This window comes from Saccopteryx leptura, chromosome 10, assembly GCF_036850995.1.
Source record: "Saccopteryx leptura isolate mSacLep1 chromosome 10, mSacLep1_pri_phased_curated, whole genome shotgun sequence".
NCBI lineage: Eukaryota > Metazoa > Chordata > Mammalia > Chiroptera > Emballonuridae > Saccopteryx > Saccopteryx leptura.
This window is the reverse complement of record NC_089512.1, coordinates 45,045,087-45,056,763: the sequence shown is the minus strand read 5'-3', so window position 1 is coordinate 45,056,763 and position 11,677 is coordinate 45,045,087. Positions and strand designations below refer to the sequence as shown.

Genomic DNA, 11,677 nt, shown 5'->3' with positions numbered 1-11,677 from the left:
CTTTCTCATATGTGCCTTGATCAGGGTGGGGGGTGGGCTACAGAAGACGGAGTGACTCCTTGCATCCAAGCTGGTGAGCTGTGCTCAAACCAGATGAACCCGTGCTCAAGCTGGCGACCTCGGAGTTTCGAACCTGGGTCCTCTGTGTCCCAGTCCAATGCTCTATCCACTGTGCCACCGCCTGGTTAGAGATAGCTGCATGCTTTTAAAAATTAGCTAAGGTTAAGAGTATAGTCTGTGATGATGGAAACAGATTTTTTTTTTATGTGAAAAATTACTAGTGTATAAGAGCATTAAATTATAATGTCTATATTCTTTTAAAAGTGTACAAACTCTTAAAAATTGATTTTATACTCCTTCCTCTCTCTCTCTTCCCCTCCCGCAGCCGAGGCTCCATTGGAGCAAAGATGGCCCGGGCTCTGGGGATGGCTCCTTGGCCTCTGCCCCAGGCGCTAGAGTGGCTCTGGTCGCGACAGAGTGACGCCCGGGAGGGGCAGAGCATCGCCCCTGGTGGGCGTGCCGGGTGGATCCCGGTCGGGCGCATGCGGGAGTCTGTCTGTCTCTCCCCGTTTCCAGCTTCAGAAAAATACAAAAAAATAAATAAATAAATGATTTTATAGGATAATATCCTAAGATATAAGAAAAGCCAAATGCCTAAAGTATTGAGACCTCAGGAAGTAGATTAGCGAGGAATCCGGGGAAAGAGCCTAACATAACCTCCTTGAAGCTGTCATTGTAACAACTACCATCTGAATTACTTTATCATGTCTTTCCTCTTCTCTTCCTGTTCAGATTAAGCACTTTTCTTAGGTGTTGAGAAGGAATGAAATGTGAACTTTGGTGCTCAGCAGCCCTAGGTTGGGTTCCTGATTCTGTCCGGCTCTGGGCTCTTCTCCAAGTCACTATAAAATGTAGAGAATGACATCTATTTCCCAATGTTGTCAGGGAAGGACCACTGTCAAGTGCCTGGTACTCCCTAAGTGTAATATGTTTCCTGTGGATGAATACAGCAGGACCAGGCCTGTCCAAAGCACTAAATTACCAGAAGACTTCAACTTCTCTTATTCTGATTTTTCTTTTTCTTTTTTTTGTATTTTTCTAAAGCTGGAAACAGGGAGAGACAGTCAGACAGACTCCCGCATGCGCCTGACCGGGATCCACCAGGCACGCCCACCAGGGGGTGACGCTCTGCCCACCAGGGGGGATGCTCTGCCCCTCAGGGGCGTCGCTCTATTGCGACCAGAGCCACTCTAGCGCCTGGTGCAGAGGCCAAGGAGCCATCCCCAGCACCCGGGCCATCTTTGCTCCAATGGAGCCTCGGCTGCGGGAGGGTTAGAGAGAGAGAGAGAGGAAGGAGAGGGGTGGAGAAGCAGATGGACGCTTCTCCTGTGTGCCCTGGCCGGGAATTGAACCCGGGACTTCTGCACGCCAGGCCGACGCTCTACCACTGAGCCAACCGGCCAGGGCCTCTGCTGATTTTTTAAAATGTCATAAGCATCTAAGTAGGTACCACAGCATGTAAACAAGTGAGGAAACAGAAATGTAGTGAACAAATATTATGTGAAACAATGCTGTGACTCACACCGATGAAACAGCTGCTTGGTTGCACAAAAGAGTTAACATTAAACCATTTAAAAAGAGACTTAACATAGGAACAAGCTATTTTAATCAAGCAAAACCAAATTTATAGTCATTATTTTTAAAAATAAAATTAGACTTTTTCCAACCCTTAACATCTGCATTTAATATCTTCTAACCAAAATACAGATGCTCAAACAGCAAATCACAATATATCTTGTACAGCATACAGTATGTTCACTGTTTACACTTACTTTATTTCTAGTTGGTCGTTATGTGCTCAATGCATACTTAAACATCACTCATAATAAAGTTTTCACAATTAACAAAAAAATGTGACAAGGCTGTCTTAAAACGGCTCTGCTATAAATTGTATAGAATATACAGAATTACAAAGTCAAGTATTTTTTTATCAAAATATACACCCCTCCCTGAAACTAACACAAGCTGTCAACATTTTAAATGAATAATACAATTATAGAAAATATTTGCAAAATTATTTTTTCATGTATAAATATTCTGCCATATTTACTTTGGTCTAGAATTATCAGCATACAAGTCCACTTTAAAAATATCCACATGTAAGGGCTGGGAGACATCACTACATGTAATAATTTTATATTTGGAGTGGCCTCAAATCAAAATGACTAAAATACACAATTATTTTTCTTGATTCATAATCCTAATTGAAATAAAACAAATTAAATCACAGGATTGCTTATTCAATATTCTAATTATCAATTCAAAAATGATTTTCATAAGCCCTTAGTGACTATCTCTTCAACAAAACCCAACAAATAGTGTAGGTATACATATATACAATGTATAAAATAAAGTTAATTTCGCCTGCATTTCCCCATTTTTCTCTATTCCATAATGCTGTATGTAAGTGAAAATAGATGAACAAAAGATAAATGCCGATACAATATTGGGGTTACTTAACAACAAAGTACTTCAGTATTAAAATGTCAGCTTTTAATCATGTCCCTTCTGGGTCTTTAAATGCTTTCTTGCCCACTCAAATCTGTATTAAGTCTTCTTCATGGAGACATCACAACATCTGGAGAGAGAAACTAGAGTCCTTTGAGTTACTTCTTCAAAATGGTAACCTTGCAACCTTGGATAACCTTGGGTCTCCATCTAACAAATCCCATAAACGCAGATGGTTGCAGGTCACCCTTGAACCGGTTTCCGGATTCTGCTCATACTGGTGATCAAAGGATAGGAATGTTTACTCTCCTATTAGGCAGTTTAAGAAAAATCATGAATTCCAGCTTCCCAGGAACCTAGTCCAGATGATGGAATATCCTATAGGGCAATTAGACTCTGAGGGCAATGTTGGCAAGGGTCAGTATAAAAGAACATCAAAAAACTTAAGTGGGATTTTTTTTAGCAAGGGGTCTAGATGTCTGCAAACATGATAACAAGACAGCTGACTTGTGGATATACCTCTGAGTCACATAAGTGAGGGAACCTTATCACTCCAAATCTATCTCCCTACCACCCTCAAACAAAGCTATTGTTTGAGGCAAGGATGGTTATCATTTACTGTTACCCACTCAAGTCCGTAACTGGTGCGGCAGGTTATCTTTTTTGTTTTATACTAGTATGTATTTGTGGGCTGCATAATCTCCAGAAAAGCTAATCATTGCAGGGATTGGGCTTTCTGTCCCTGGGCATTCATCACGTTATGCGAGCCTTGTGTTAACTTTCCTAGACACACCTTTAGTAGAATGGGAGGTGTCAGGTTTTACTTGAACCCTTGAGACTGGTTAAGTTTGTCTGGAATAGACCTACACACATTTATGGCCTGTGATGGATGGAAGACTGCAGGGAGTTTCAGAAGAATTTGACCCTTCTTCATTTTGTGAGGTGAGGCCATTGCAAAGGAACGCACAGCACAGGTAATCACAGGGAAATTCTGGGAAGGCTTTCCTCCATAGATAAGGCATGACCTATGTTTTCTGTGACTTGAATACACCAGTTCTAGTAACAGCTCAGCCATAACTTCAAGAGAACAGCATTCCACCTAAAGCATACACATGTTCTTACGTCATATTCAGAACACTTCCTACTGATTTTCACATCAGTCCTCATTATCTGCAGATCTACTGCTCATCATTATAATTCTCTACAGGGGACATGGACAGTTAAAAGTTATAGTGATTTATATATGTATTTTACAAGGTTTGTGTTGCAGAAAAGTAGTTCTAATAATATGAATGTCCTACTTAGGTTACTCATTTCACACATATTTTTAGCTATATTTTAAGTATTTAATATGTAGCCATTAAATTTAAACAATTTTCAATAGTGCAGAAGCTGAATGGGAATGACTGTCATAGCTCATTTACCTTTTACTTATGAAGATGACATTTTCATGATGTCTGACCCTTAATTTCTCCAGTGACTAAAGACAGTTTAGCAGCCAGTTCTTATTAGTACTTACCAGAAAGTTTTAAATTAGGCTAAAATTAAACTTTTTTTTCCCACTGGCAGAAATACCACAGCTAAGAGCTTGATAAACTTTCACAAGACACTTGGGATATTGGCGGAGTCAGCTACTGTATTTTTGCGCACTTTGCAAGACGTTAATGCTAAAACCCAAAGTAGATATTAGGATCCTTTTCCTGGAATTCTCACAAATGAAATTTTCTTTTTTACAATTCACTCCTTCATGACTGTTACATAAACAAAGCAAAACTAAATTTACAAAACAAAAAACAAAACAGCTAACTAAAAAAAAAAACCCCACCAACTTATATTATTGAAGATTTCCTTTTTTCTAAGCATCGCCATTTAAAGGACATTTCCAACAACGGTTTGTACATTATCCTTTTGGTCACTGTCTTCTGAATCCACGAAGTGTGGGTTCTCCAGGACATCTGAGTTTTCGTGGTACAGGTCACCTTCAGCTTTCTCCTGCTGGCTTGGGCTTTTGAATAAGTGTTTCTTCTGGTGCATTCCAAGGGCGGCCGCTGTTTTGCAAATTTTGGGGCACTGGAAGCAGGCGAAGCCCTTCCCGTTGTGCTCCCGGATGTGCCTCTGCTCATGATTCCTTTTCGTGGAGAGGTACAAAAAACTCTGGAAGCAGAACTGACAGTGGTAGCGCTTCTCGCCAGTGTGGATCCTCTCGTGGATTTTGAGGGTCTCATTCAGCGTGAACGCCTTGTTGCAATACTGGCAGATGAACTCCTTGACACCCAGGTGGATGCGCTCGTGTTTCTGGAGGTTTCCTTGCACTGAAAAGCACCGTCCACAGGTCTTGCACTGGTAGGGCTTCTCCCCAGTGTGGCAGCGCATGTGCATCTTGAGTGTGGAGGGGCTCTGGAACTGCTTGGCACAGAGCTCGCAGGTGTACGGCCGGGCTGTGAGGTGCCGGTGCGGCCTGCCTTGGTTTGCAGCTCCCAATGCCTTGTCTCCATCACAGAGTTCACACTGCAACTTGGGCATCTCTTTATTTTCTTCTTCCTCAAAGGCCTTCTCCTGGGGAGCCTTCCCCACAGCGCAGTCTAGTTCAGCCGGGTATTTATACTTGTTGCTCGGGCTTCGGTTCTCATGCTCTTTCCTCCAGTTGCCTTTCTTCATTTTTCTCAACTGCCTGGATTTCTTTTTGGGTTTGTAGTTGTAGTAAGGGCGCCATGGTTTGTCTGTGGAATCCTGGTCACTTGCATCATCGAACATTTCACTCATCTCCACACATTCGGATTGGCAAAGCCCAAGCGGGCTGTCTCCATTGGTTTCCGGGTCGCTCTCTTGTGGCAAAGTCTCCTCCTGCGTTTGATACTTGGGTCTCCTCCCTCTTTTATAGAACAATTTAGATCCTAGGATATGCCTCTTCACAATGGCTTCGTTCCCAATTTTGACTGTTATTTGGCAAAGGGGCGCGACGTTGCTGTTGGTGGAAGTTCCAGGGAGAGCAGGCTTTGCAATGTAGGTTTCAATTTTACTGGTTTCTTTAATGACATTTGTGGTTTTGCTCAACGACCCCCCGGGATCAGCATCGTATCTTGATTCCTCTGGTGTTTCTCCCCTGCTACATGGGGTGGTTTTCTTTTTCTCCTTAATGCTCTTGGGTCTGCTGACAACTTTCCCCGCTTTGTCTGGCTCAGGTTTGCTGTCATCTTTCATGGTCTGACTCTCAGCCTGGTCCAAAGGGGCCTTGTGGTTGTTGCTGGACATGGCGGCCACAGCGGTGCTGTGCATGATCACTGACGAAAACTGGCTACTGTGCACAATGACTGAGGGTGCTGAGCCACTGTAGCTGATCACAGAGGCTGAGTTCTCACTGCCATTACTCAAAGACAAAGCAGGCATGTCCCCAGCTGGGAGGTCAGAACTGACGGCGTTTTCAGTGGAAGAAACTGACACCTCCGTTGAATAAAAGTTATTGTCAAGATCAACTTTCAATGTCTCCTCTCCCCATTTGGTCCCCTCTGTGTTTTGGATGTTGGCAGAAGTGGGTCTGTCCTGATATGTGGATGTCTCCATTGGGACAGCTGGACCGCTGGTCAAAGTGTTTGCACTGTCTTGGAAATTCAGAGTAGGTAATTCAGAGCTGCGTGGATTCTGAATAACATAGGGACCGGGTGCAGACTCATTCATCTGACTGTTTTCTCGAGCATTTTCATAGGAAGAATTTCGGTAGCTCTTATAGGGAGCCCTCTTGCATTTCATAGGCAGTAACCTATAAAGTTTATATGGATAGACACTAGGCTTCAAACCTCCATTTGCCGTTTTTTTACTGATGGAAAGCCTATGATCTATGGCATGGAAAGACTTCTGATGGTTTTTGAGTATATAGTAGGTCATGAAAGTTTCAAGGCAGAAAATGCACTGATACCGCCTTTCTCCCGTATGCCAAACTTCATGCCTTGTCCTGTACTCAGCCAATGCAAATACTTTGTTGCAGTAATGGCAAGGATACGTTCTTCTCCATGAATGAACATTTGCATGTCTGCGGAGGCTAGACAAAGTCACATAACTACGCTTGCATACAGCACAACTGTAGAGCATTTGCCCATTAACAAATTTAACCAGGTGTTCCATTTCTGGCAAGGTACTTCTGGTACTGGAAAATTCACCAATCCTATTTCCAGGTAATAAAGATTCTGGATCTGTGAAGGAAGCTCCGTTTTGTCCGATGGTGGGATAGTTTTCTAAAAAGCGCTGATTTCCTCCTGGAATGGGCATGTGACTAGACCGCATACAGATCTGTTCATGCCGATCCAATCTGTTCAGCGTGCTGAATTGTTTGTTGCAGTACTTGCACACCAAAGGCTCCTGGGTTGGCTTGTGCAGCTGCATGTGGGCACTGAGCAAAGTGCTACTGTCAAAGGATTTGGAGCAAGAGCTACAATTGTAAATGAGAGGTGGGACCTCCGCTGCTGGTGGCCCAGGAGCGTCAGAGGATTTATTTTCATCTTCCTTGGGAAGACAGGCATCTCCTTCATTGTTGGGAGATTTTGAACCAGAAAGAACTGCAGCTGGCTGTGGACTCCTTTCTTGATTAACCTCTACGTTGGTTACTGGAGGGGGTGGTAGCTTTTCTGGGGTTGGTTCTGAATCCTGGGGTATGGAGAGTGTCTTTGGCTTCCGGCATGTTTTCGGTTTTGCGGCAGGAGCTTCACCATTTTCTTTGCCTGTTTTACCAGGCGAGCTGCTAGCACATTCACTCACAGGCTGACTTCGGTAAGCCTCGGCCACGGAAGAAACCGCGTAAGAGTGCTCCGCCAGGGTACGGACAGGCTCCGCCTCATGACAGACATCAGTCCTCTCTAGGCAAAGGCTGGCCGATCTCATGGAGTCAGAGACCTTTTTGAAACTTGCCCTCAAGTCCAGTGGAGAAAACATGTTATTACTATTTTCTGTTTCAATGATGGAAAATGCATTTGTGATCCTTGGCCCATTAGTGATGGCTGGTTCTTCATGCCTTTTTTCATTTTTTTCTTCTTTAACCACTCCCTTCTCAGTAATGCAGAATACATAGGGAACTGGGGAATTTGAGAAGTTGCGATCAGTCAGGTCTTCCAGGAAGGATATTCCCAGCTTTTTTCCTGCAGCTGCAAGATCGGTGACTGTTTCCTGTCTCTTGACAACGACTGTGGAGCTGTAGATATAATTGAGGATTTCTGTAAACACTTCGGCTTTGAGATCATCCAGCTCCAGCACATGGCTGGAAATGCAGATTGTATGGCTCCAGAAGATATTTTTGAAATAAAGGCTTGAAGCAGCCAGGACATTGCTGTGGGCTTTAAATTTGGTGTCTTCCACAATAATAGTGACATCACATAAAATGCCTCGGATACGCTGCTCGTTTAAAATGGAGAGCACTGTGTCACTGTGAAAGTCGTCCTTGAAGTCCCTGGAAAGGGACATGACTGTCATCTGAAACGAGAGATAAATGGTTAGGGTCCCTCTACAAGCAGCTTCTTTGTTTCTAAATTATTTTCAACCTCTCTGACAAACTTTTTTTTTTTTTTTTTGGTATGAAAATACATGTTTTTAACCCATTCTATTGTTGCTTCCAAGACTTGGAATCAACATGAGAAGCTAAATCTTTCTCCCCAGCTTGTTTCCCATACTGTTGCTAAGAGTTGTTCTAGTTGGTCCTCCCAGAACTCTTTTTCCGAAGGTGTAGCTATATATACGTCCAAATTTAGGGGGAAGAGGGGTTTTTCTCTCCAAAATGTGAAGGGTCTCATCATCACTCAAAGCTGCTGCACTGAACTCCCAGAGCTGGGCAATACCCTGGCAGCCTCCTATCATCTATTTTCAAAGATAGCCCTGATGATCTGCTCCAAACACAATTCATGAAACAGGACAATAATATATATTTTTAAAGTTTTCCCTAAGTAAGCAGTACCTGCAGGTAAAGGTATTGCCTGCTTGGAGAAGAAGCAAGATCTGGAGGGGCCATTCCTAATCTGTGGCTTCAATGGAAAGGGTCTCTCAATGAAAAGTTACAGTCTGCATGACCAAGTCTGACCACCAGGGCAGCGTGCCCCTCTGTGAGACCAGGCTATTCCATTCCTTTTCTGATTTCCCTTTCATTATAGCCAAGGTAGACCAGGGTTTTCAAAAAGAGCACTGTGAGGTACTGAAGGCAAACAAAAAAATAAAACCAGGAAAGTATGTTTCCTAGTCCACAATACTGAGTCTAATCACAGGTTCCTAAATTAGCACAATTTAAAGGCTCAGTGACTCTTGCTCTGGTCTGAGGATCTTATCTCGGGTTTTCCCAGAGACTCATTCTTGTTATTCTCTATATATGCTCTATATCAGCCTGGAATGGCCAGCGCCTACCAACTACTATTCTCGTGAGAGACAAGTCAAAAGCAGTGGCTTTTGTACTTACCTGCAATAACTACACGGTATATCAGTGACCTAAGACACAAATGAAATTAAAACTTGACTCTTACTGTGTGTGATGTAGTCTGTTCTGGTCTATTATCTTGCATTTTAAAAAAATGCTAACAGCAACTCACTAAACTTATTTCACTGTACACTAATACATCATCCCTGCAGTTAAAACAAAACAAAAACCCTTTGGTCTATGTCTATAGGATATACTAACTAGCTATTCATTTAGTATCCCTATCCCTTTATCAAATGACATCCAGAAAGCCTATAGCTTGATGAATATTTCTTTCACTCTTAGTGGCAAACTTCCTAGCCCTGGGGTGTAACATTTAGCTCATGGCATTTATTCAGTTGGAAAGACCAGATGGCCACATAAAGAATCTCTTTTTACTTTTTTGTAAAGCAATTATAAGTTGTGCCCATTATGTTATTTAGCATCCTTTATCTAAGGGTCCATTTGATAAATTCTTTCTTCTCATTCAGGCATAGGAAAAAGCACACTTCTACTAACAAATTCTTCAATTCAGATAACAAGAACAATATACTCACCATGTTTCTCTTAATTCTTGAGACAAGTTAGAATTAACTTTTGGCATCACTTGTGATAGCTATTGTGAGTCTGCGTTCTGTTGTGACTACTGTCTGTCTTTATTTAACATTAGTTCTTCTACTCTTGTTTACCCTGACTTTAATTGCAATATTTTATAAATCTTTTCTAGAATTCTAGGGGATTAAATCTATAAATAAAAATGAAAAATTTTTTGTTAATTTTTATATTGATTTTAGAGACAGAGAAAAAGGAAGGAGAGAGAGAGAGAGAGAAAAACATTGATCTGTTGCTTCAATTTTTCTCTCCTGACTCATATATTCTTATCCAGCTTGGTTGTTTCTGTAAGGTCCATACATTATTTCAATTCTTTATCCAGCCTAACTGGATGGTCTCAGATCTGGCAAAACACACTACGTGATTCTAAATGGTGCTTCCATCTTGGCTTAGTTTTATGCTGACATCATCTATTTTGTCCTTTCACTTCAAAATTACTGCTTGTTCCAAAACATCCCACTTCATAGCACTCTGAATCTCCCTTGAGGCTCTACCTCCATCTGGGGAATACAGTATTTCACATCAAGCTACTATAAATACTCTAGAGTGTCATCTTATAAGCCCCACCAACTGCAATGCGATTCTCTGATTCTTCTCTTAAATTGTTCAGTTAGAATGGTCAGCAAAAAGCCAACTGTTAACATTTAATAAGATCTTAGTATCACTCATAGTTAGAATAACATATATAACAGAAATCATTATATGTCATTAAAACATCCTCATAACTTTGCAAAATCCAAGCAGGACATTTTTCAGGGGACTAGCTACCACTGTGTGGCAGAGCCCTTTACAAATCATAGTTAACAAAGTAGCACCTTGATCAGCCTTCTTGGAGCACACAAAAAAGCCTTCATTCTTATTTCAATTTTATCCACCAAATATGTTAATGACTAACATGGTCAGACAGCGCTCAGAGCTGGAGATACTGAGGAGAGTAAGGCAAGTCTTTGTCCTCAAGGGCTCAGAGTCCAGGAGAAGAAAGACAACAACTAACAGATGGAGTCTCTGATGGTAGGCCTTATACTAAAGGTAGGTACAAAGTATTAAGAGATGGAGTGACAATTTATTATTAACGGGGCCCCTGGGAGAGTTGGCCTCTATGGATAAATACAAGAGGGATGTGGAAAGGGTATTCTAAGAGGAAGGAACACTATGGGCAAGAGAGACAAAAATTAAGAGTATACTGTCCTGGCCCTGGCCGGTTGGCTCAGCGATAGAGCGTCGGCCTGGCGTGCGGGGGACCCGGGTTCAATTCCCAGCCAGGGCACATAGGAGAAGCGCCTATTTGCTTCTCCACCCCCCGCCCCCCTCCTTCCTCTCTGTCTCTCTCTTCCCCTCCCGCAGCCAAGGCTCCATTGGAGCAAAGATGGCCCGGGCGCTGGGGATGGCTCCTTGGCCTCTGCCCCAGGCGCTAGAGTGGCTCTGGTCGCGGCAGAGCGACACCCCAGAGGGGCAGAGCGTCGCCCCTGGTGGGCGTGCCGGGTGGATCCCGGTCGGGCGCATGCGGGAGTCTGTCTGACTGTCTCTCCCCGTTTCCAGCTTCAGAAAAATACAAAAAAAAAAAAAAGAGTATACTGTCCTCAGGGACTGATGAGTGGGTCTGTGGGAGGTCATGGGAAGGTGTGCGCACTTTTTTTGTCCCCATGGTCTCCCCAGCAGTGCTAGGCACATGGTTAGCTTCAGCATCTAGCTGCTGAGTGAGACGAGCTAGGAGAGGAAGGGTCAGACCAGGTCATCATGGGCCCTAAAGGACTCTTCACAGTAAAATTTTAATGCAGGGAACAGGGAACCACTGAAAGACATTAACAGATTTGAATGAAGGAAAAAACATCACTTGGGCTGAAGTGTGCTGAAAGGATCAGAAGAAAGCAAGCTGGATGCAGAAACCCGGGCAGTGAGGCCATGCTGGTGGTCCAGGTAAGAAGCAGCCCATCCACCCCAGAGCAGGAGCCTGGGAGGAGCAGATGCTGCACCCTCTGCCAAGAAGGATGTAGGGGTGGTATGTAAACTAAACATTTCTTTTAATTTCCTCAGCCAATATTTACTGAACAACTGCTAAGTACAAGGCATCAGGCTAAGTGCCATTCCTCTTTTGAATAGATGTTACTGAATACCTACTATATGCTATGGGAC

General features: G+C 43.0%; 1 protein-coding gene across 1 annotated transcript in view; it reads right to left on the bottom strand.

The window, feature by feature from the left end:
• Positions 1-1,649: 1,649 nt before the first annotated feature.
• Positions 1,650-11,677, bottom strand: part of ZBTB38 (zinc finger and BTB domain containing 38) — a 76,444-nt gene continuing 66,416 nt past the window's right edge. Inside the window, exon 5 of the mRNA XM_066351932.1 lies at positions 1,650-7,965. Coding sequence (XP_066208029.1) covers positions 4,378-7,965 — 3,588 coding nt within the window. The 3' untranslated portion in view covers positions 1,650-4,377. The remainder of the gene's footprint in view (positions 7,966-11,677) is intronic.